The sequence below is a fragment of the Chinchilla lanigera genome, unplaced genomic scaffold, assembly GCF_000276665.1.
Source record: "Chinchilla lanigera isolate Chin_1 unplaced genomic scaffold, ChiLan1.0 scaffold00054, whole genome shotgun sequence".
Lineage (NCBI taxonomy): Eukaryota > Metazoa > Chordata > Mammalia > Rodentia > Chinchillidae > Chinchilla > Chinchilla lanigera.
The window spans coordinates 3710443-3735232 of NW_004955455.1; the positions used below are offsets into that span (position 1 = coordinate 3710443).

At 49.3% G+C, this 24790-nt stretch overlaps 1 protein-coding gene across 2 annotated transcripts; it reads right to left on the minus strand.

Annotated features, from left to right (window-relative positions):
• Nucleotides 1-598: 598 nt before the first annotated feature.
• On the minus strand, nt 599-24790 carry LOC102007735. Of its 2 annotated transcripts, XR_001236266.1 has the most exons (4): nt 24067-24790; nt 22796-22862; nt 10603-10694; nt 599-1093 (listed from the first exon to the last, which is right to left on the minus strand). XR_001236266.1 is itself a non-coding variant. In XM_005396209.2 (3 exons), the coding sequence occupies exons 1-3, from the start codon at nt 24216-24218 to the stop codon at nt 623-625; spliced, it is 690 nt and encodes a 229-aa protein (XP_005396266.1). In that variant the 5' UTR covers nt 24219-24790; the 3' UTR covers nt 599-622. The 2 variants fall into 2 exon arrangements, 1 of the variants encoding a protein (XP_005396266.1); XM_005396209.2 differs by lacking the exon at nt 10603-10694.

Here is a 24790-nt window from a genome sequence, read left to right on the forward strand (position 1 = left end):
GGGGGGGGTACCAGGAATCAAACTCAGGACCTTGCACTTGCCAGGCAGGCACTTGTGCCGCTGAGCTATCTCCCCAGCTATGCTTGTGATTTAAAAAGTTTGAACAGAACAATAATTCCTCCATTTCCACCTTGCGGAGGCTGTCTCTGAGCCAGGTGGCCACCCCTCTGTGGGAGGACTGAGGGGGCAGCCGAGGCTGATGCTGGAACTCCAGAACTGGGAGTACCAGGCCCAAGTCTCCACCCGCTGACCACTGGCCTTAGTTTTGTGCAGGTTTTTGTGTTTGTTTTTATTTTTTAAGTCTTATTCTTTTCTGTGCTAGGAATTGAACAAACACTAGGCAAGCGCACTACCACTGATCTATATCCCCAGCAACCTCACACGGTCTTTTTGGCCTCTCTGAGCCACTGTAAAGTGAGAAGAATAATAGCCTTTCCACAAGGTTTGCAGCGGCTGGGCCGATTCAAGACTGAAGTGTGCATAGGTACAGTGCTTGCCATGGGGCTGGCATAGGAGACCTGCTCAGTGGAGGGTGGTTGTTGTTACTGGCGATTTGAGACCATCCCACTGCTGCTAGAAAAGCCTTGGGGCACCCAAACGCCATAAATCCCACCCGACTGCATTAATTAATAATGCTCATAGCCACAGTAGCAGGAGCCAGCCAGGCCTCGGCTCGGCACTCTGCCCAGGGTCTGTGCAGCTGTATGGGAGCTCGGGTCTGCGGATCACCCACCTTCACATGCAGGGCCTGCCACTGAGAGGGTCTGCAGAGCTCGGGGTTGCCAAGTCCATGGCAGGCACTGCAGGCTCCCTGGGTACTGCACCAGGCCTTTCCTCCATAACCTTCCCGAGCTCCTGGCAGCTGTAAATCTTCTCCTGGCAAGGACTGCAGAGGCTCAGCCAGGTAGTTTGGGCAGGCTGGCTCTCTCACCCTCCTTCTGGCTCTGTAGGATCGGGGTTCTCTCTGAGACCAGGACAGGACACCAGGACCAGAAAAAGCAGCAGGCTTGTCCTCGCCCCAAGGCCATCTGGTGGGGCCGGGCTCACCACTCATTTCACCTGTTCCCTCCTCGCTGGACCTCGCTTTCCCCATCTGAAAAACAAGGGGCTTCAGTCTAGCTCTTTCTGAAGATTTGGATGAGGGTCATAGTCACCACCTCTAAAACTGTTTACACACACATGACACACAATTTTGCCAGTCACTTCTCCTATCAGATCTGTCATGAATCTCCCAGGTTAAGAACTTTCACATTCAAGAGCTATAGTGTTTTGTTTTTTTTTTTTTTGTTTGTTTGTTTTTGCTTACTTAAGGGTTTTTGGTGCCAGGTATCCAACCACAGGGCCTCCTGCATGCTAGCACTGACTGGGATATATCCCTAGACCCAAAAAGCTACTGTTATTTGCTAAAATAAGTTGTGAAAAGAATAGTTTAAAAACATAAGTATTCAAGAAACTTTAAAAATTTAAAAAGCCAGACATGGCAGTGCACACCTGTAATCCCAGCACAGGGAGGCTGAGGCAGGACACCAGCGAATTCACAGGGCTACGTAGTGGAGTTCAAGGTCAGCCTGAACTGCATACAACAAAACAAAATAAAGCAAACCAAAATGTAAGTATTAACATGCACTCGTAAGTGCAAAGAAAACTCTGAAGGAATCTATATAATAAATGATTCCAGAGTTGCTCTCTAGAGAATGGGATCGGAAAGACTTTCACTGCATACCTCAGACATTTTTTTTTTTTTTTTTTTTTGTTAAAAATAGGTACTCATTACTTTTAGGAATTCTTTTCTCATTTAAGGCACCATCCTATGTTATCAACAACAATCTCAAATTCTCCAGCCCATTTATCCTTTGTTGAGCAAAGGGAGTCAGGCACAGACCCTGAGCGTAATGAGGACTCAAGCCTCTGGGGTCTGACACACAATCCATCAATAGGATTAGAGTCATGACTTGACACTTAGCCCTGTGTCTCTATGGACAAGGTAATTAACCTATCCAGGCCTTGGTTGGCCTCCCCAAAGGGGGTTAGTGGTACTGCTTATATCGCAAAGGGGTTTTTACTTTACTAAGAAGAAAATAATAATTTTTCTTTTTTAAAGAGCAGACTTGGGCTGGGGAATATAGCTCAGTGGCACAAGTGCCTGCCTAGCAAGCACACGGTCCTGAGTTCAATTCCCCGCACCAAAAAAAAAAAAAAAAAAAAAAACCAGACTGGACTTTAATTCCAGCATTTGGGAGGCTGAGGCAGAAGGATCATGGCGAGTTTGAGACCAACCTGGGCTACACAGTGCGTTTAAGGCCAGCCTGAACTGCATAGTGAGACCCTGTCTCAAAAAAAACCTAAAAAAAAGAACAGACTTGAGTGAGGCAGCTCTTGACACTGCCTGGTGACCAGCAGAGTTGGTAGGTCTCGGAGCTGCATTCATTTGCCCTGGCTAACTTCTTCCCAGAGGGTGAGTCTCAAAGTGGACCCCTGGGAAGTCCCCTCCAGGACCGGGATCTCAGAGGACAAATGTAACTCATGGGATCCGGCCTGGACTCTGGCGTCTGGCGCCAGTTCAGCAACGGGATATAAAAAACCCAGACATCACCTCATCGCTGTCTCATCAAAAAAGGAGACTTTCTTCCTGAACATCCCTGCAGAGGACGAATTCCTGCTAGTGTGTTGCCTAGGAGGGAGCTGGAAAAGCAGAGTAAGGAAATTGGGGAGTCCTTCCCCTCTTAGGGGTCAGAGGGCTGCCCCAGGAATTATGGCAGCTCTGGGGCTGGCATATTGGTAACCATGACAACCCCACTCCTAGGCATCCCAGGCATTTGTAAGCACCTGACAAACAAAGCCCCTTCCACTTCTTCCCACAACCTTGTTACCCTGCAAAAAAAGGTACTAGTATCTCCTTCTAACAAGAGGAAGCTGCTCCCTAAGGTGCAGGGGCTTTTTTGAGGTCACTGAGCTATAGCTGGGATTTGACTAAGGGTGAATAACCCCAGAGCCAGCACCCTGAGCTTCCTAGGAGCCAAGAGCCTGTGGTCCAAGCACAGCTCTCCTCAGGCTCCACATGTGACCCTGGGCAGGTGTGAAACCCACTCTGAGTGCCTCCGTGTCCATTCAGGGACACTGGGAGGAAAATCCCACCTCTTTCTCCAGGATAGATCTGCCATGAGTTTACACAGAATCTTTCTTGGAAGATTCTGATCTTTGTCAGAAAATTCAGTCAGAAACCGGGACCTGGCAGCCTCAAAGAGAGAACAAAAAAAAGCCCCTACAGAGTCAATCTCTAAAAGTTATAATACTTAGGTTCCCACAGTCCCAGATACCCATTTCTTTTCTTTTCCTTTCATTTTCTTTTTTTTTCCTTGTTTCTTTTTTGGATTTGTCTTTTTGAGACAGGGTCTCATTATGCAGTTCAGGCTGGCCTTGAGCTCACTTTGTAGCCCAGGCTGGCCTCAAACTTGCAGCAATCCTCCTGCCTCAGCCTCCTGAATGCTGGGGTTACAGGCCTGTGCCACCATGCCCAACTCAGATACCCATTTCTAGGGGACAATATTGCCACCCCAGTTCAAGGTCCACATGGCTTCTCCTCCCCTGACTCCTACCCCGAAGGATGTGGGGTTAACTCACACCTTGTGGAGAGCTGGTCAGGACACTGGCCCTGTAGGATTCTCAGGACTCCTTAGCCTAGCTCCTCAAGGCCACAGTACCACCTGGGAGAGATGGGCCTCAGGAGCATGCATACCTCACCCCATCTTCCTTTCCTTTCCCTGTCTTTAGTTTGACCACCACCACGTTAGTGAACCCAAAGGAGACTTTGATGTTTTCAGAGAAACTAAGAATCCAGATTTTTATGTTAAATTGCTCAGTTGTTTAATATTGACAAATATTCTGGTCATTTGGTCATTTGCTATGTGATCTCAGACATACTGCCCTTCTTCCGCTCTGCTTAGCTTTCTGAGGGTTCACCTCTACAAACTACATTTCCCAGGTTCCTTTGCAGGCAGGCTCTGGTGAGGTCAGGAAAGGGTAGAAAGAGTTCTGGGTGTGCAGAAGCAGAACTTCTTCAAATACCTGTTCTCTCCATACAGTCCATCCTCTGGAGTTCCAGGTCTGTGTCTCTGTCTCTCTCTTTCTCTCTCTTTCTCTCTCTGTTTCTCTGTCTCTGTCTCTCTGTCTCTCTGTCTCTCTCTCTCTCTCTCTCACACACACACACACACACACACACACACAACACACATACAATACATGCAGAGCTCATCTCCTATTTGGTTTTTCCAAATTATTCTCTTTTTTTGTCTTTTTGAGACAGGGTCTCACTATGCAGTTCAGGCTGGCCTACAGCTCATTTTGTAGCCCAAGCTGGTCTTGACATTGTGATGATCCTCCTGCCTCAGCCTCCCAAGTGTTGGGATTATAGGTGTGCACTACCATGCCCTGCGACCTAAATTATTCTTACTGTGGTCCTTAAAGTGGTCTGTTTTTCTGATAAGGCCACTACTTCAGATCTTCTCCTCCTCCTCCTTCTCCTACACCCTCTTTTTGTTTTGCTATGGGTATTGGGGATTGAACCCAGGGCCTTCACACTGAGCTGTGTCCCCAGCCCCTTTTTATTTTTTATTTTGAGACAAGTTCTTGCTAAGTTGCTCAGTTGCCCAGTCTGAGTTGCCCTTTTGCCTCAACCTCCCAGAGTACTGAGATAACAGGAATATATTACTGCATCTAGCTTTCCCCCGACATTTAAAAAAATTGTGTAAACAAAACAGGCTTGATGGTGTCCTACCTACTGAAGACGCTGTGGCAGGATTTACCCATGGGTTTGAGTCCAGCCTCAGCAAGGCAAACAGACCTTATCTAAAAAAAAAAATTGTGTAAAAGGTATACCACCCAACATGTGACATCTTTTAAGTGCACAGTTCTGTAGCATTAATTACACTCACAATGTTGTCAAACTGGCACTATTATCTACTTCCAAACCAAATCCCTCTAATGTCTTCTGGGGGCAGAACCAAGCAGGTCTATAGGCCACATGGTGGACATGCAGCTCAAGACACCTACTTTGGGGGAGCTATATACCCTATTCTCATGTATCCCATTATCACCCTGAATCCCACAAGGTTCATGTGAGAGAGAGGAGCATGCCAACCTCACAGAGAAGGAAACTGAGGCTCAGGCAAGCCCAAGGCTCCTGAGGAAGCAGAGGGGGACCTGGACACCTGATCCCCAGTCCTCTAGTCTGTGCCCACCCTCCGCCCTGTTAGCTCTCTCCCCCACCCTCCAGACCTGTGCACACATCCACTACTGCTCTGCCTCCAGTGCAGGTAGACTGCCCCTTGGAGGGTCACATAGGGAGTGCAGTGGGTAGGGGGTCCTGGGTCTCTGCTGATAGGTCTGAGCGCTAAGGGTAGCAACACTAACAAAACCACCTACTATCAATGCACACTCAGCTCCCTATGCCTTTGGGAAGGGAAGCAAGAGTACTGAGCGCAGGCTGCAATGGTCTGGCATCCCTGCTTTTCATTAGGGAGTCAGATGTAAGCTTACAGCAGTGGGAAAGCCCCAAGCCTCTACAATTAAAACAACTAGATGGGTGCATGCCTGTAATCCCAGCATACTGGAAGGCTGAGGCAGGAGGACTGCAAGTTCAAGCCCAGCCTGGACCACTTAATGAATCAGTGAGACCCTGTCTCAAAACTGTAGAAAAGGGACTGGGATGTAGTTCAGTGAGAAGGTCCTAGGTTCAATCTCCAGTAGTGGGAAAACAAAGAAAAACAAAAACAAACAAACAAAACCCAACTACCATTAGGGAAGGATTCCTACATTCCCAAGCAGGTTTGAACATTGTCTTTTTTTTTTTTTTTTTAAATCTTTTTGAGACAGGGTCTCGCTATGCAGTTCAGGCTGGCCTTGAGCTCACTTTGTAGCCCAGGTTGGTCTCGAACTTGCAATGATACTCCTGCCTCAGCTTCCTGAGTGCTGGGATTACAGGCATGCACCATGAACACTGTCTCTTAATCCTCAGAGAGAACAGAGGCCCTTCATGCAGGCAGAACTACCTGGAGGGGTGGAGCTGGGACTCAGAGGCCACAGAGGAATTCCTGCCTGGCCCTGCCCCGCCCCCACCCACATGTCCTTGTGTTCCTGCCTTTCCCTGAGCCCACTCAGTCTGGCCCCTGTGCCTTTGCACAGGCTGCTTCCCCACACTGGGCTGCCTCTCGGAGAGATGAGGAAGCAGGTGTCAGACAGGCCCAAAGAGAGACCCCGTGCAGCCTGCTGCAGCCCTGCCCCAGAACAGCCTGCCAGGAGTGTGGGCCAGAGTCCAGCCTCTGCCATAACCAGTGGGGCAGAGCCAAGCAGGCAGCCTGACCAGCTGCTAGGGAGGCTCAGTAGCAGTGGGAGGACCTGTGGTAACCATCTTTTCATCACTGTGACAAAGTACCTGACACACAACATAAAAGAGGAATTATTGGCTGGGCGTGGTGGCGCACACCTGTAATCCCAGCACTTGGGAGGCTGAGGCAGGAGGATCATTGAGGTCAGCCTGGGCTACAAAGTGAGCTCAAGGTCAGCCTGATTGCAGAGTGAAACCCTGTCTCAAAAAGGCAAAAGAGAAAAAGGGGGGCGTTATTTGTTTGGGCTCACGGTTTCAGTCCATGGCTACCTGGTTCCATTGGTGTAGGTCTGAGATCAGATAAAACGTCAGGGCAAGAGGGTGTGGTGGGGAAAACCCACTCACCCCCCTCTCATGGCAGCAGGAAAGCAGAGGGTGAGACAAAGAATCCAAGGGGAAGGGGCCAGGGACAAGATATAGTACCCAAGGTCACGGCCCAGGAACCCACTGCCTTCAACAACATTTCTCCTCCTGTTTCTCTTATCTCCCAGTAATGCCATCAAGTTATGCACACAGCAGACAGTCAGTCCAGTAGTGGAGCAAGGGCTTCGTGATCCAGGCACCTTTCAAAAGCTCCACTTCTGAACACAAAAGGCTTTGGGGGATGTTTCAGATCTAAAACCATAAAGTAGGGAACTCAGATTTGGGGAGACAGAGGCCCTAGGTGGCTCCACATCTCTGCCAGGGCTGTTCCAAGCTCTGAGCCACCCCGGCGGTGATGGGGAATCTCACAGGCATTGATGTAAACAGGGCTCTAAATAACACACACGAGGTTTGTCTGAGGATGAGAAAAACCTGTCCAGAAAGGTTTCTGTGACTCAGGTCGTTCCTGGTTGTGTCTGGGAGGGCAGGAGATGGATGAGGAAACATTTCACACTGTCTAGCCTTTGTCTGAAGGCTTCTGGATTTTTAAACCACTTGTAAATTAAAATTTAAACCCTAGGATGGGGGCGCAGAGCTCAGGGGTAGACAGTTTGTTTCATTTCCAGCACCACACATAAAAAATTTAAACCCCGGCTTAGTAAGTCATTGCTGTGTTATCTTGAGCAAGCCACACAATCTCGCTCAGCCTCTATTCCTCAGGGTATGCAACAAGGGCAATCATAGCTCTTACTCCACAGCATAAGAGGAAGCGTACATGAAAGCGAGAATGCGAAGTGCTTAGCATGATGTCTGACACACAACAAAAGCTCCTAAAAATGTCATCAGCGTTGTTATCAGTCAGGCAGTAATAATGTCTCCTCCCATCAGTCTGCTGCCACCTTCCAGGATCTCATCCTCAGGATGGAGGCCACTCCAGCCAACGCCAGCCAGCACTGTCGCCACTGACTTGAGAAACTCATGTCACCTCTCTGTGCTCTGGTTTCCTCCTCTACGAAGCAGAGATATTAGAACTTCCCCCACGGTCCCCAAGGTCACCGACAATCAATCTTTGGGCATTCAAAACTTCCTTGAGACCTACTCGTAAAACAGGTTCTGCCGGGCCTGGGTGCGCCATGATGCAGTGGGTGCGGTGGCGAAGGAGGCAGACATGTTAACAGATGCTTATAAGAAGGATGAGAGGCCAGTGGGGGAAACAGTGCTGAGAAGGCACAGGGAGGGCATCAAGGAAGGCTTCTCGGAGGAGGCAGTGCCACAGCGCAGCCTTGAAGGATGACCAGCAGTGGGTCAGTCAGAGGAGAAGGGAAGTCAGGAAGGGGCAGGGGAAGCAGCAAGAGCAAAGGCCAGAGGTATGAGATTCAACATTTATCCCAGAACAAGCAGCTGGGAGGCTGGCCCTGAGGATAGACTTTGGCCATGGACTTTAGGGGACAGACTCCTGGTCTACCGCTTATCAGCTGTGAGACCTGAGGTAAGTTACTTAATCCCTCTGTGTCAAATGCGGTGAACAGCACTTACTCCACTTGCTCCATAGTGGTGTTGTGACCATAAAAGCAAGTTAAAGCACAGAAGCTATTTAGGATGGTCCTCCGGAGATGCACAGAGGCCGCCAAGGAGAAGATGCCCACTAAATACTTGCTGGGCAGTTGAACAAATGAGCAAACACGCCTCCAAGGCCTTGACAGTCCTATGCCCTCCTTGTAGATCCCTGGTCTTGGGGCCGGTTCTGGCCTCCTCTCTTCCTACCCAACCCTGAGCTAGCGTCAGGTGGATCCCCTGGAGGTACCACCCACATGGCACCCTACTACCACCCTGGCCATTTTACATGGCCAATAGTGCCTCCCCCACCTGCCAACTGTCTGCATGGCATGGACTTGGGAACCAGGCTCCAGAGATGCTGGCCAAGGCCTCGAAGAGGAAGGTGACCCCTGTCATCACCTTCCAGAGCTGAGGCCCACGCAGGGATCCACCTCCACTCACTCAGGTTCAACGCGCCCCAGCTCACAGACGAGGAGACCGAGGCTCAGGAATGGGAGGCACTGGCGTGCGGGAGGCAGGAGTCCTACACAAGGTGAGGGGCTTCCCGAGCTGGGCTTCTCCAGCCTCCCCATCCCTGACCCAGTCCCAGCTATCTCCTGCTTGCCTGGTGCGGTTGCTGAGGCCCCTGTACAGACACACAGAAGGCTTATGAGGGGCGTGAGGTGCAGGGACAGCAGAAGCACAGGCATCAGTGATGACACCCTCAAGATCATTCACACGCCACAAATGATGACACTGAGGCCCAGAGAGGTCTGTGAAGCCACTTCAGGCCACACAGCCCAACAAGACAAGGCTGGGCTGGAAACTGTCCTCACTGCACAGCCTGCCTGCTGTCCCCAGTGCCCGTTGTAAGGCGCAGGCTGGGGCCTGATCCAACCCGCCTGCCTCCAAGCAGGGATCCAGACCAGAACGGTCCAGAAGGAACAGTGTACAGGCAGCAAAGCCGGAGGGAGCCTAGAGGGAGCCATAAATCAGGCACTGCGGCTGCTGGTGGGGAGAGGGGAAGCAGATCCCCATCCTCGGCCCCCACAGCATGGGATGCTGCGGAGGGTGGTGGCCCTGGCTGGGTCCCCGGCCAGCTGCAGCTCTGCAGGGGGAGGGATGCGGAGACGCTGAGTTGGGCTCTGCCAGCTTCAGCCGCAGTGAGAGCTGAAGCCCAGAAAGGGCTCTGGGGTGGCCTGGTGACCGTCCCCTGCAGCTCAGGGAAGGAAAAGGCAGAAGGGAGGCTTCAGTCCCTGCCTAGCCCCTGGGTCATGCCTTGTGCAGTTGGATCTGGAGAAAGGGGACAGAGAAGGGGGTGCAGCCCCACTGGTCTGCTGCTAGTCCTTGGGGCAGGTCCAAGCAGGGCCAGGTGGGAGGGGGCATCCAGGCCCTGCCATAGGGAAGTTGACAGCCCGAGGCAGGAACAGGGAAAGGTAGCACGACATAATTCATTGTATGACAACATCACTAAGATGAGGTGATAAAAGGCCCCTGATGGATGATGATCATATTAATGACAGTAGCTGAGAATAATGGTCCTCATGTATAAAGTGTCAACATTGTTGCAGGCCACTTCGAGCCTCAGCACAACTCTACTGGGAGGCCGTTTGTACCCATTTCACAGATGAGGAGGTCCAGGGGGTGCACAGCTGGGGTAGGGTAAGGGGTCTCAAGCCCTCCTCCAAGGTGCTGGCTGCAGGGAGGTGGGGGATACTGCTGTGTCCATGATCTATACCCTGTGCAGTCCCTTGAATTAAATCTGCAGTCAGGACACAAGTACCAGGGGATGCCAGCTCCTCGAGGGGTGGATAGGAGGAACTGGCAAAGCCAGGGTCTGGTTGAGCTTCACAGTGTCCTAAGAGGTGGCCAAGAGTCACCTCGTAATCCCAGCTACCTGGGAGGCTGAGGTGGGAGGATCTCAAGTCTGAGGCCAGCAGGAGGAATTTAGTAAGACACTGTCTCAAAGTAAAATAAATAAATAAATAAATAAATAAAATGAAATAAAAGGGAAGGGCTGGGGATGCAGCTGAGTGGCAGAGAACTTCTCCAGCATGCACAAGACCCTGGGTTCTACACCCAGAACAATGAGCAGGAGAAGGGGAGGAAGAGAAGGAGAAGGGGACAAGGGAAAGGGAAAGAGAAGGAGAAAAGGAAAAGGGGAAGGGGGGAGGAGGAGGAAGAGGAAGAGAAAAAGAAACAGAAAGAGTAATAACAGTAGTGGTGGTGGTGGTGGTGGTGGTGGTGGTGGTAGACCAGGCTTGGAAAAATCACCCCCATTTCACAGGTGAGAAAACTGAACCTCAAGGAGATTTACATACCTTGCTTGTGGACCCCAGCCAGCCCTTGGCAGCCCAGGTCTCTTCTTTTTCTCTTGGGCCCATCAGCCCTTTTGGAGGGAGGGTGGGACTGGCTGCCAGGAATAAATAACACAGTGGTAGCTGACAATTAGGGTGCACTTATGATGTGTCAGGAGTGTAGAATCTCAACTGATCCAACAACTTTTTGGGGTAACAGTTTTATTGAGATATAATTCACATATCACACAATTCAACCATTTAAAATGTACAATCCCATGGTGTTTTGCATGTTGACAGAATTATGCAATCATCCCTACAATGAATTTTTGAACATTTTCATCATCCCCAAAAGGAACCTTATATTCTTTATCATCCTCCACTCCCCTCATCCCCCAAGCTACAGATAATCACACTATTACTTTCTCTCTCTCTAGATTTGCTTATTCTAATTATCTCACAATATATGGGGTCCCATAAGAGCTAATAACCTTTGGAATAAGATTTGATTATTAACCCATTTCCCAGGTGGCAGTAATGAGGTTTTGGCAAATAAAATCCTTACCTAGGGACCTTGTGAAGCAATGAGAGTGCCAATCCAGGTCAGTCTGATCCTTGAGCCCTGTCCATCATCAATTCCACTAGACAGTGCATCTGAGAGCAAGACTCCCCGCACCCATTCCCCATTTCCTCCCTGCTGAGCTTGAGGCCCCACCCCTGAATTTTCCCATCATACCTAGAGGTTCTGTCAGGAAAGCTCCAGGCCCGGGGACCCCATTCAGTTCTCTCATGACCCCTGCTCTATGAACTCTCAGCTGCAGCTATGCCAGTGCCTCTGGGAGGCCCTCCCTGATTGCTCACCTTTCTTGGTACCCGCATTGCTCCTATATAGGACTGAGAAAGGCCCCAGAGAAGTGTCTGGGGTGAGGCAATGAGGCCGGTCAGAGTGGGGTCTACGGCCGGATCCCCAACCCCCACACCAGGTGCTCTTCCCACTGGTCCATTTCAAATGGGAGCCCCTCTGGCTTCAAAGAAGGAAAAGAGCACCGCGCTGTGAGCTTGGGGGCCTAGCGTGAGTCCTGACTCCAGGGCGGGCCACATCACAGCCCCAAAGGGCCCTCATCTCCTCCATTCTTGCCCCATCTGAGAAAGAGGGTCATCAGGTTTATGGAAAAGGAAACAGGCTCAGCAAGGCTGATGGCCTGCCCAAGGCCACAGGCACTCAGCCAAGACCCATCTGCTGACTTCTAATGTCTCCCCTTATAGAATGGGCCAGGAACCCCAGTTTGAGGCTCCCACAAATCCCTGGACTTGCCCCTTTATCAGCTCTTATAAACTAGGCCTCTTACTTGGTGGGGTTCCCTTCTTCTTTACGGCTGTATCCCCAGTAGGGGCTGGGTCTGAAACAGGTCTCAGGAAATGTTTGTTGAACAGAAGACAGAAGGGGAAGAAGGGAGAAATAGAGTCCGGGGCCAGCTCTTTAGACTCCCCCGTCAAGAAATTTTTGACAATCTGAGATCTTATGTCTTTGGAGAATCGCACACACACAGTTCTGGGGGCTCCTGAGCCCTTGCAGCTCACCTACAGGCCCCCGGGAGTCAGAGCCACATATGCTGGCCACTGGCTGAGAACCCTGTAGCCTGTACAGGCCTTGTCCTGGGGACACAGCTGATGGGAATGCACTTCATAAAGCCCGAAGCACAGCATGCACTCCGGTTATCTCACCGCAAACTCTAGGAGGCCACGATGAGCCGCAGCCCCTGGCACTATTCCTCCGCTTTCTCTGTCCTTATGTGGCCACTGCCCCTCCCCAGGGGCTGCAGCTAGCCAGGGACGTGCTAGAATGCCCGTTAGTGCCATCTCAGGCCAGGCAAGGAGCATCAGCAACCTCAAGGGTGGCGACTGCCTGAGACCCAAATTTGGATTGTCCCCTGACTCAGCAGGACCCTGCCTTTCCTTCCTCTGCCCAATGAAAGAAAGAAAGAAATTCTCAGGATAGTTGCTGAATCTCAGGTTGTCTCTTCCTCTGCAGTCATAAAATATTCAAGAGAGCTGGGTGTGGTGGCACCTTCCTGTAACCCTCACACTCTGAGGTTGACATAAGAGGATCACAAATTTGAGCCCAGCCTGGGCAACCGAGGGACTTGGGAAGATCCTGTCTCAAAAACTGTTTTTAAAAAAGGGCTTAAAGAATATAGTCCAGTGCACAGGCCTTGAGTTTAATCTCCTGTAACACACACACACACACACACACACACACACACACACACACACACGGGACACTGGAAATTGAAATTGTCTAGTTTCTAAATTTTACTAGTATCTCTATTTGTTTTCCTGAGAAACCACTTTGAAGATATCAATATGTAATACAACAAGCATTGTTAATTTCCTACAACTTTGTTTGTAACTCTGTATTGCTTGTATTGTTCTTTTGCTATTTTGTAAATGGTTGTCTGTTTGTTAATGTTTTCCTTTTACTTTTAAATTAAAAAAATAAAATAAAATAAATTTTAATAGTACGGAAAAAAATTTTTTTACTAGTAGGGAAACTGAGGCCCCTCCAGAGGTAAAGGAAATTTTGCCAAAGCATGTCTAAGTCACAGATAATTAAGATCACACGTAGTCCTCAACCCAGGTCTGTTAAAATATGTCAAAGAATGTCAGCCTGGGGAGGAATATCTAGGTCCTTTCAGTCAAGACTCTCATTTCCCTGGAGAAACTAAGGCTCAGAAAATGATGCACCATTGTCAAACCCAAATGAACCAGAGCATCTTGAGGTCTATGAGATGACCTATCTGAGCCTCATCTTTGCAAATGATAAATAAAATAGAAACAAGAAGATATACAGTATAGGATGTCTGTCAGAAGTATATATGACCAGCTGGGTGTGATGGTGCACGCCTGTAATCCCAGCACTCAGGAGGCTGAGTCAGGAGGATCATTGTGAGTTCGAGACCGGCCTGGGCTACAAAGTGAGCTCAAGGCCAGCCTGAATGGCAGAGCGAGACCTTGTCCCAAAAAAAAAAAAAAAAAAAAAAAAAAGAAAGAAAAAAGAAGTATATATGACCAACGAATGCCCTTGAATCAGCCTCCAGCACTTAGGGGAGTGCAACTTATGGTATTTTTCATACTATCAGGCCCCTATCATTTCCCTTTTCTGCCACCCCACGTTCCAGGTCAAATTTCTCAGTACTCTGAGGACCATGCATCAGCCACACGTTAGCAGGGTGATTACAGCCTGGTTATTGCTCACTGACTCTGGGCCTCCAGTGCCATCAGTAGATCAGGGATAACACTGTTAGTACCTGCCAGACTGGTAAGTGGTGAGGTCAGAATAATGCATGTGATGGGCTTCATGTCCCTGTATTGCAGCTGAGAACACCGTACCAAGCCACATGTCCTGTCCTGGGGACACAACTGATGTGAATGCATTTCACAAAGCCTGAAGCACACAGTAAGTGCTCAATAAATGGGCCCCTTTTGTTACCTGTTACTTCCTCAGCTTTGCCCCACCTATCACCATCTCCAATTGCAGGATGCCTGGTCCATCAGGAAGTGGCTGGTCCCCACTTAAAACACTGCAAGTCCTTTAGTGTTCTAGGTGATCACACCAGCTTAGCCGACCCAGCTCTTGATTCACTGGTGCCTGCTTGAAACTGCAGATTCTGAAAATGCCAGAAAAAAAATCTGGATTTTTGCAGGTGTGGAAGTGACTTACAGAAACTGCAGAGATTGAGGACTGGGGAGGTGGTGGTTGCTGCCCATGGACATACAAACACAGGATTGATGCAAGTTGCCCTCGCTTGTGGCACAGTCTCCTGGGAAGATCCCCTTCCAGAGCAGCCATCACCTTCCCCAGCCCGCATCAGAGGCACCGCCTCTGGAGCGGAGTTCAGCAATCTTCGGAAGCCTAGCGAGCCCTGGCCGCTGGGACTTCAGGGGAAGGGCTAGTTGTGATGGAAGTGTGTCCAATAACACCGGCAGGGAGCGCTGTTGCCACTGTGATCCCACAATTCCAAGGCAACAGCAATCGGTTCTGCAGTCCTGGAATCTGGGTTTTGTCCAGAAAGTAGGTCTGATAACAAATCTTGCAAGGCTCCAGTAGGACCCGGGTTAAGTTTGTGAAAGGAAACAGAAACCACATTGACAATGAAATTATTTAACTTCTCTGTGCCTGTTTATTCATCTGTACATGGAGATAACTGCACCCTCCTTCCCTGTGGATAAGCCAACATGTGGAAGAAATACATATGGTATGAAGAAATATACACAAGGGTCGACTATCTTGGAAGCACCCGTAGATGGTGAAAAGGGGGAAAGTGAGCCACCAAGCCAGGAAACACTGTCCCAAGTCTTGGTTCCTGCCTCTGGGAGTGGCAGCTGCAGAATCAGAAAGGAAGCAGCTGTAAGCTTCAGCAAAAGCGCTGAGTCAGAGCTGTCACTGACCTCTCAGGCCCGTTTCTTTTCTTTCTTTTTGAGACAGGGTCTCACTATGTAGTTCAGGCTGGCCTCGAACTCACGGCTATTCTCCTGCCTCAGCCTCCTGCCACCAAGCCCAGCTCAGTTTCCTCATTTGTACAACTGATGGTCGCTCTTTTGGGTCCTTTCAGCCTGCTTTTCTTTAACTCTGCAGCCCAAGATGGCTTACAAGTAGATACATAACATGGAGTAGAGTTTTTGGGAAGTTCTTGCTGATTGGCATTTATTCATTCAATAAAGTATGCTAATACAGTACTCTGGAACAGACCCTAGGGCAGTGATGGCAAACCTTCTAGAGATGACTGCCCAAACTGCAACCCCAAACCCACTTATTTATCACAAAGTGACATACTACGATTAAACCTGAATACTGAGGTTTTCATTTATAAACAACTCATACATTAACATCTTTTGTCTTAAAAGAAAAACAGGTTCACCACCGCTGCCCTAGGGACATCACACTAAGAAGGCCCTTGCCTTGTGAAGCCCTCAAATAGCCTTTTAGAATACACTGTGAGCCCAGCACTTGGGAGGCTGAAGCAGAGGGATTGTTGCAAGTTCGAGACCAGCCTGGGCTACAAAGTAAGCTCAAGGCCAGCCTGAACTGCATAGCAAGACCCTGTCTCAAAATGACCAAAAGGGGCTGGGGACACAGCTCAGCGGCACAAGTGCCTGCCTGACAAGTGCAAGGTCCTGAGTTTGATTCTCAGTACAAAAAAAACCAAAAACCAAAAACCAAATAAACTTAAAAATCAAAAAGACCAAAAAAGAATACACTGTCAGGTGTAGCTCGGTGGTAGAGGCCTTGCCTAGCATGTGTGAATCTCTGGCTTCAGTCCCCAGCACCAGGGAGAAGGGAGGCTGTCAAAATTCTTGGGTGTCAGTGAAAGCTCCTTGAAGAGGGAGGTAACATGGGACATGTGAAGAAGGAAGATGAGTGACAGGAAAGGGGACAGTGACTATTAGGGTAGAGGAAAGGATTCCAAACAGGAGGTCCAGGGTGCAAGAGGATACGGGCAAATCAAGAATTCATGCAAACTGTGTAAGCCCAGCTACTCAGGGAGAAGGATCGCAAGCTCAAGGCCAGCCTAGGCAATTCAGTGAGAACCTATCTAAAATAAAAAGGCCTGGGGATGTAAATTTAGTTGTAGAGTGCTTGCCTAGCATGTGTGAAGTGCTAGGTTCAATCGCCAGTACAGGAGGGGAGGAAAAGAAGAAGAAGAAGAATTTGCAGAAGGTAGAAAAGGACATGGGGCATGAGGAAGGAAGCCCCAGACTGCAGAGATGACAGCAGTTTGGGAAGAAAGCTGCAGGTGGGACAGGCCAGCAACCCAGAGCCAGGCTGAAATTTTGAATGCTGGTTCTTTTTGACAAGTAATATTTTTTGGAGCTGAGATTTGAACCCAGGGGTTCCTCCATGACAGGCAAGTGCTCTACCACTGAGCTACACCCCAAGTCTTATGTGTGGTAAGTGATTTAATCATTTCAGGCCCCAGTTTGCTCATTAAAGCTGCAGAGAGTTTTGGAGCCTAGATGAGATAATGTGTGTACAGCAGGGCCTGGAAGGTTAGCTGGAGCCAGGTGGAGTCAGATCCAGAGGCAGTTCTACTGCTTTTGGAACAGTGGCTCAGAAGGCATGTCCCAGGGCCCCCTACCACAGATTCCGACTCAGATGATCTGGATGGGCCTGGAAATCTGCACTGGAGACCAGCACTAAAGCAGAATTATGTTTTTAAAAATTAGTGCTAGAGATACAGTTCAGTGTAAAGCACTACTCCCAGATTCAATCTAGATCAATCTGTGTACACAAAGACACACATTCCCAATAAAAAGTGTATTACGGAACCAGATGCAGTGGTACATGCCTGAAATCCCAGATAGCTGGGAGACTGAAGCAGGAGGATAGAACTGGAGAACAACCTGGGCAATTTAGCAAGACCCTATCTCAAAAAATAAAATAAGGGCCAAGCATGGTGGCATATGCCTGTAATCCTAGCACTTGGGAGGCTGAGGCAGAAAGACTGTCATGAGTTCAAGGTCAATCTGGGCTACATGGTAAGTTCAAGCCCATCGAACTACCTTGTCTCAAAACAAAATAAAACAAAACAAAACCCCAAAATAACATAAAATAAAAAGAGTTGGATATGTTGCTCCGTGTGAAAGCTCTGAGTTCAATACCCGGTACTGGGCCAGAGATATAGCTCAGCAGCAGAGTGCCTGCCTGGCAAGCGCAAGGTACGGAGTTCAATTTCCAGTACAAAACAAAAATAAAAACAAAAACAAAACAAAAACAAGTACTGGGAAAATAAAAAGATATATTATATCCACTAACTCTCCCTCATAGGGAATGAAGACCTCAAGATCAACTCTTCCTTTTCACCACTGCTAATCTTTCCAGCTGTTACAAGGCAGTCAAAGCAGGGTGCTTCCTCTGATATGTGTGTGATGGGGTCCCTGGTCTAGGTCCACCCTGAGCTCCTGCAGTCTTCTGAGCACAGTGAGCACCACAGTGAGCTCAGGGCTGAGGAGGAGGCTTCAGAAACTTTCTTGGCACATCTCTCCCATGCTGGCATCTGTTTCCTTAGCAACGCTGGGCCACTGTCTGGCCCTGCATGTCCTAACACATACTGCACAGGGACAGCCACGGTACAGCTGACCCTGAGCAAGCCAACCTTTACGTCTACCACACTTGGGGCTGTGCCCACTTACAGAGGCCTCTTTTTAAAGCCTACTCATGCCTCACTGATACGCCAACACTGATCACCAGGAATGAACTTTTATCCAGTCGCTAGTTATCTCAAGTCTCAATATTCCCATCTAAACTCTACGGTATAGCATCTGAGCTATCCTCAGTCCTTTTTTAAAAGATTTTTTTATTTTCTTAGATAGGGTGTCACTAAATTGCCCAGCTTGGCCTTGATCATGTATTCCTCCTGCCTCAGCCTTCTGAGTAGCTGGGATTACAGGGGTGTACCACCATGCCTGGCTGGCATAGCATCTTTCTAAAACAAAGCATGGGCTTCCCCCTCCAGCAGAGAGAAGAAGCATCACTGAAGCTTGACCACGGCCACTGCAGTACCTTACCTTTTGACCTTGGCAGGTCACTTTCTCTGACCTCAATGACCTAGGCTGTAGAGCAGGACCACCCTGCACATTTGGCAGAGCTGCTGCAGACACTACATATAAGCACCTGGAACAGAGCAGCCAGGTGCTCGCTATACACAGGCTGCCAAAATGGTTTTCTTTTTTTTTTTTTTTTTTGGTTTTTCTCCAGTACCGGGAACCGAACTCACGACCTTGCGCTTGCCACACAGGCGCTTTTGCCGCTGAGCTAAATCCCCAGCCCCAAAATGGTTTTCTTGATGATTCAGATTTATACTGTGAACATCAATCACTGTTCCATGCCTGCTTTCTGCTTATCTTCCTCCTCATTTGGAGTTGCCCAGAAAGCTAAGCTGACCATTATTTTGACTTCCTGACTATACTGCCAGGAAGTCTCTCCCTCCTGCTCCTAAGATAACCCAGAGGGAAGATAAGAACCTGGAAAAAGCCTTGGGCCAGTTCTAGCTCCTGTTGCTTCCACCAAGATGCCAGAAGAAACCCCTAGAACAAAATTTCCAGCAAGTCGTAATGGCACTGGGAAAGGGTGGGCTCACTGGCCCTTCCTGTAAATGCGACAGACATATGGTGGTAGTTTTGCAGTTGAGCATGTAGTCTCAGCACTTGCAAAGGCAGGAGGATCATTGAGGTTGAGGCCAGCCTGGGCTACATACTCTGTTTCTAGGGGAAAAACTGAGTTAGAATCCCAGCTCTACCACATATCTACCTAATGAACCAGGGGCAAGTTAATCAATCTCTCTTAGCCTTTATTTGCCAAACATGAAGTGGTGATGGTATTCTTAGTTTCTATGGACATGACAAGCCATGAATAAGAAGCATAGGCACCATCTCCTCCTTTCCTTAAGCAAGAACTTCCTTTTTTTTGAGACAGGGTCTCACTATGTAGTGCAGGCTGGCCTTAAATTCGCTTACGTAGCCCAAGCTAGCCTCACACTCACAGTGATCCTCCTGTCTCAGCCTCCCAACTGCTGGGATTACAAGCATGTGTAATGGTCTTGGCTCCCTGTCTTTTAAAAATTTTTATACATTTTTATTTATTTTGAGACAGGGTCTCACTAAGTCATAAGTTGTGCAGACTAGTCTTGAAGCTCCTGGGGTTATAGGCATGCATCAGCATTTCTGGCTCTGAGAACCTTCATTCTTATTGCTACCTAGCTTCTTCCTTTAGGAAACAAGAGCAGTGACAGCCCTAGAACATGTGTAAACAGTAAACAGTGAACAGTAAACTTTACTTAGTTGCTAGCTAATGGTCCTTCACGCCACGACCATCTCACTCCTGGCCTTGAGAACCACAGCCAAAGAATCATTCAACCATAGCTGCCCACAACAGGTGTTGCAGCAGGTGAGATGGGGCAGATCTGTGCATCCACCCACCAGCTCCTGGCCTTTGGGGCAGAATTCAGCTTCTCACTCCTCACAGTCCCCAGGTGGCAGCTGGGTGGGCGGGCAGGCCTGCTGCAGTCTTCCTCAGCTGCAGGAAGTCTCTGGTGGTTAAGACCGTGGGTGGAACCTAGGAGAAAGCTTATGCAAAACTGCACGTAGTTCAGTCTTTGCTGTTTGCTTCTTAAAGGGATCAGGGATAAGCAGGCTGCTTCCTCTTTATTGTATATCAGATTTAAGTTAGCCAAAATGAGGGCCTATCTGAGGAGGGGGAGGAAGACAACACAGGACGGAGAGGAGGGGAAAGTGGGAGGGCAAGAGGAGAAGGAAAGGGATAAGGAGGACAGAGAAACTGGGGAGAGAGGAGGCACACGATGGAGAGAAAGGACAGGGGAAAGGGAGTGAAGGAAAAAAGGAGAGGACAAGAGAAGGAGAAACAGAAAATGTGGGGGCACCATGATCACTAAAGGAGAGGCAAGAAGAAAGAAATGGTCAGCACTTCACTGATACACAGAATTGCTAGGTCCAAAAAAGTAATTCTAAGACTTGGGTAAGTTTATAAGCAATGGCACGGGCAGGGTTTGAGCTTCAGCCAAGGTAACCACAAGAGGTTTCAGCCTGGGCTGGGGGGTCACACTTTCAGACCCGCCTTCCCCAGTCACCCTGCCAAGAGAAGAGCCTCCTTCCAAGGGCTGAGCAGGTGGGGGAACTGTCCACTCCCCTAGTGCTGAAATAGCCAGGTGATCACTGGCCACTCAGGCAGAGCCTTGCACACACCCTACAACTACTTAAACACCTACTGTATGCCAGGCACTATCCCAAGCACTAGGGAAATCAGCACGAAATAAAACAAAAATCTCTGTCTTTGTGAAATTTATAGTGTAGTGGCCCAAACCACTGAAGTGTAGTAATTTGAGACACTGGACTCTGCCTCATCACTGGGTTAATTTGGATAACCCACCCTCTCACTCTGGCCTCAGTATATTTGTCTATAAAATAGGGGCAATGGGGCTGAGGATATAGCTCAGCGGCACAGCGCCTGCCTGGCAAGCACAAGGTCCTGAGTTTGATTCCCAGTAGCAAAAAAAAAAGTGTGAAAAAAAAAAAAAAAAAAAAAAAGGAACACTAAAAAGCCAGGCACAATGGTGCTTGCCTATCCTCCAGTGGCTTGAGATGGAGGCAAGAGGATAGCAAGTTCAAGGTCAACCTGGGCAATTAAGTGAGAAAATCTTAAAATGGCTGAGGGTATAGCTCGGTAGTAGAGTGTGAGGCCCTGGGTTCTGTCACCATTTCCACAGTAAGTACATAAAATAGGAACAGTGATCCTTGACTAGTGAAAGGTTCAAGGAGATTCCAAGGAGAGTGTGGTGTGTGAGTTCTCTCTGCTGTACACATGGGAGGGAAGGGATTCCCTCTCAGCAAAGTCTTGTTCTTCTGAGTCCCCAGCAATCACCAGAGGGTCTGCCCTACTCCCTTCATTGCTTAATGGTGAGCGGCAGCAGAGCCTGGTGGATATTCGCAGGAGCTGATGGCTTTATCCTTCACCCTACAAGCATGCTCCTGAAAAGGACCAGCCATGGGATTCAAGGGAGCCAGAGAGCAGCCTATGGACAGCAGAAGCTGAGGCCCAATTCTGCGTAGGTCCTCCAGTGTAGGCCACTGGAACCTGGTCCTGGAGGACACTTGGGAGTGAGAAGGGTATGAGAGCAAATCAGTCTGGAAGACTCGGCACAATCTACCTGCCTCTGTGAGATTTCTACTGCTCATGACGAAGGCCAGGCTTTAGGAAGATCTGCTCCAAGAACCCTGGCTACCAACTTTGGCCATGACATTTCCTCTTGTTTTGCAGGAACACCTATCATGTTAATCAGCTTTCTGTTAGTCTAACGAATAGCTGAGATCATCAATTTATGAAGAGAAAAGGGTTATTTTGGCAGTTCCAGGTGACATCAGTTGGCTTTGTTGCTCTAGGCCTGTAGTGGAGTAGCATATCAACGCAGGAGTATCTGATGAAGTAAACCCACCCACCTCATGGCTAGGAAGCAGTAGAGAGGAAGAAGAGACCTTGTCTCAAAAGGGACTGGGTTTCACAGTCCCTTATGCGGGCACACCCATAATGCTCAGCATGGAGATATATGCCTGTAATTCCAGCATTCTGGGAGGCAGAGGCAGGAGGATTTGAAGTTCAATCCTACCCTACACAACTTAGTAACTCAGTGAGATCCTGTCTCAGAAGGGACCAAGGTCCCCAGAATCAAGTTTGGGGGCATATGCATAATGCCTAAAGATATCCTATTAACCCCCACCTCTTAAAGATTCTACCACCTTCCAAGAGTGGCACCATGAGGACCAAGACTTTACACATGCAGGGCATTCACAATCCAAACCATAGCACTTAACATCACCCTGAAAGTGCCTTGGGAAATGTGGGGTGGAGATTTAGGGGAGGCTGAGAATCTTTGTTTCAGGGAGGCAATTAGGGGATTTGTGGGGTTCTGTATCTCTGCATTTAGTGTGCGCCTATCACATAAAGTGCTCAATAGGCAACTGATGGATGGACAGATGTACGAATGAACGAACAAATGAATGAATATGTTGTTTTACTCACTTCCAAATGGTAATAATTATAGGAAGGGAGGGGAGAGTGAATCAAACCCCAAAGATTTAGGCAGATCATTGCTAGTTCCCTGGAGACCACAAGTTTGGCTGAAGAACTGAGATAATTCATTCACTGACACATCCACTCATACAACAGCACAACCTGATAAGTGCAGTACTAGGGTTTATCACTGGAGACCATGAGAACACCCAGGAAGGGATAATTAACTAAATATGGGGGTGAAGGAGGCCAAGGACGGCTTTCAGCAGAAGCCTAAAGGGCCTTCTTGGGGGAACTGACTTGAAGGTTTTAGCCCTCATGCCAGTTTTCCAGCCACACAAATCATGCTTAGAGCTTCTCAGAATTCATAGGCAGCTGCAAATAGGATGGCGGTGGTCCCTTAGTCCCAACGAATCCATCTTATTCCCCCCTTTACTCCAGCCCCTCTTATCATTTCTCCTTGCTGCCAGCTTTCCCATACCAAGAAAGTATCTGCGCTCTGCAGATGACTAAAGAGACTCAAAGGAACAAATACCTAACAGCACAATTCCAGCAGAATGAAAAATAAACGGGGAGCCATGTGAGAAGAACCCCCCTACCCATGTCTTTCTCCAATACCTCAAACCGGCCACTCACCTCATCCTCCCAGTACCACCTGCAAACACGCCCTTCTCCCCCTTTGCAAACCGGAGCATGACTGGACCTTTAAATGGAAGAAAAGTGCTTTATCATGTTCTGCTTCTCCATGCAAAACCAGAAACTCCCTTCCCCCTCCTGCCTCCTCCCCAGCACACTCTCCTTCCAGTAAAACATGGTTAAAGGGACAGCGCCATCACTTCTCCAGCTCCAAGGGTCTACCTAGAACTAGGAGGCTGGGAATGAGGCAAAGGGCAAAAAGAAAAGAAATGACAGAGGTCTTTGGGGGTGGGAGAATCTATTTATCTGTCCAGATAATGGAGATCCCAATAGAAAAAAAGCAGAAGTAACTTGGGGTGCAGTGGGGGTTGCGATAATTGCCTTGGTGAGGTTCAAATCTGGGAGGGGTGTTTATGATTCCCATAGGTTGTCAGGGCTCCTGGGACTGCTGGTGGTCCTTTCAACTCCAGTGAAGGAAGGGAACAGCCCAGGTTCACGTGGAGAACTTCACAGAAAACGGGACTAGATCCCTAACAGAATGTTCAGGGATGGATCCCTGCCGGATCATTCACCCACCCTCTCCTCAGTTCCCATCTGCACAGCACAGAGGGTACAGCTAGAGAGGTCTAGCACGTCTCCCTCCGCTCCGCCCAAGGTAAAGGCAGAGATTTACCCATTCTCCCCTGCAAAGAGTAGGCTCTGTCCCCGGTGCTGAAACGACCGCTGCAACACCACCCCCACTCCCAAGGTATCTGACATAAACCAAAAAGAAAGTCCCACAACTAAGCAGTGGCAGGTCCACTAAATCTGCGGGGCCCCTTCTTAACTCCCCAGTAAGGCTTATGGTAGTGAGGGACTTTGGTACTGAGAAAGGTTTCTGCCACTTTTTTTGAGAGTGAAAAGGGGTGCCTCAGATATGTCCGTTTGTCTGTCCCGGGGGTGGGGGAGAGATGACAAGCTGAAGCCGAGGAGACGGGGAACTGCGGGGAGGGAGAAAGATGTACTTCTTGGCTGTGGAAAAACGGCTGCTATATCCACAGACGGTATGTGGCTTCCCCTCCCCCGGGTTAGCTGCAGACCTCCAAAGCGGAAGCTCCTGCTGCAGTTGGGGGTCTGAAGTTGCAGCGTGTCCCCAGGGAGACACCTAGTTGTACACATGGGAAAACCAAGCCTGGCAGAAAACAACTTGCCCAAGGTCAATCCGCCAGTAAACTTCAGAGCTGACCCCAGCATGCAGAACCCGGCGTGGATGTTCTCTGCCTCATACTCACCTCAGTGTCCTATCCCTTGCCTGAGAGTCCCCCTCCCTGGGGCTGGGTGGTCTTCCATTTCCAATCCTAGGGGTCACTGGAGACTTTTTGGCAACAGTGTCCCCTCTCCCCTCCCAGGAATCCCTTTCTCCATCCACTGCAGTGTCTCCCATTGCCCCATTCAAGGTGGCCTGCTGTCCTTCCCAGTTCCAGGTCCCCCTCCCCTATTCCGGAGCCGTCTGCAAAGTTCCTTGAGCCCTCTCCCGGTGGCCGCCCTGGCTATTAGAGGAACGCCGTGTCTGCGGCAAGGGGTCCTCCATCTATCCTCCGTAGCTCTGAAGCGTTCACCATGGCCCCATGCAGGACTGTCTTACTTCCTCTCCTATTCCGGGCCGGCGGCAGAATCTCTGCACCCCCTTTCCCGAGGGCCTCATAACTACTCAGAAAACCTTGTGATCTCTCTCTGCTAGGCGTACTCTCAGTTTAAAGATTGCAGTCTTCCATCCTCCATCCCGAAGGTGTCCTGCCCCTATTTTCTCGTCCTCTATTTCAGCTCCCCTCTCTCATTCCGAGCACCCTAGCAGGGTCTTCCGACCTGTACCCGGAGGTCCCCACTAATCCACTCCGGAAGTCCCCCACCCCCTGCCCCGACCTCAGGAGGCTCCTCTAACGCTGCGGCGATTCCCCCCTTGCTCCTCGGCGCCCCTGCCCCGCCCCTCACTGCGGCGGAGCCGGTCGGACCGGG

What these genes read in the sequence shown, in the direction of transcription:
- LOC102007735 (XM_005396209.2), bottom strand. Translation starts at nt 24,218, where the DNA reads ATGGGAGACACTGCAGTGGATGGAGAAAGGGATTCCTGGGAGGGGAGA. An exon ending in GCAAGGGATAGGACACTGAG is followed by an intron (nt 22,863 to 24,066) that starts GTGAGTATGAGG and finishes TTCCATTTAAAG; the next exon opens with GTCCAGTCATGCTCCGGTTT. An exon ending in GGTGGTACTGGGAGGATGAG is followed by an intron (nt 1,094 to 22,795) that starts GTGAGTGGCCGG and finishes CTTGTTTTTCAG; the next exon opens with ATGGGGAAAGCGAGGTCCAG.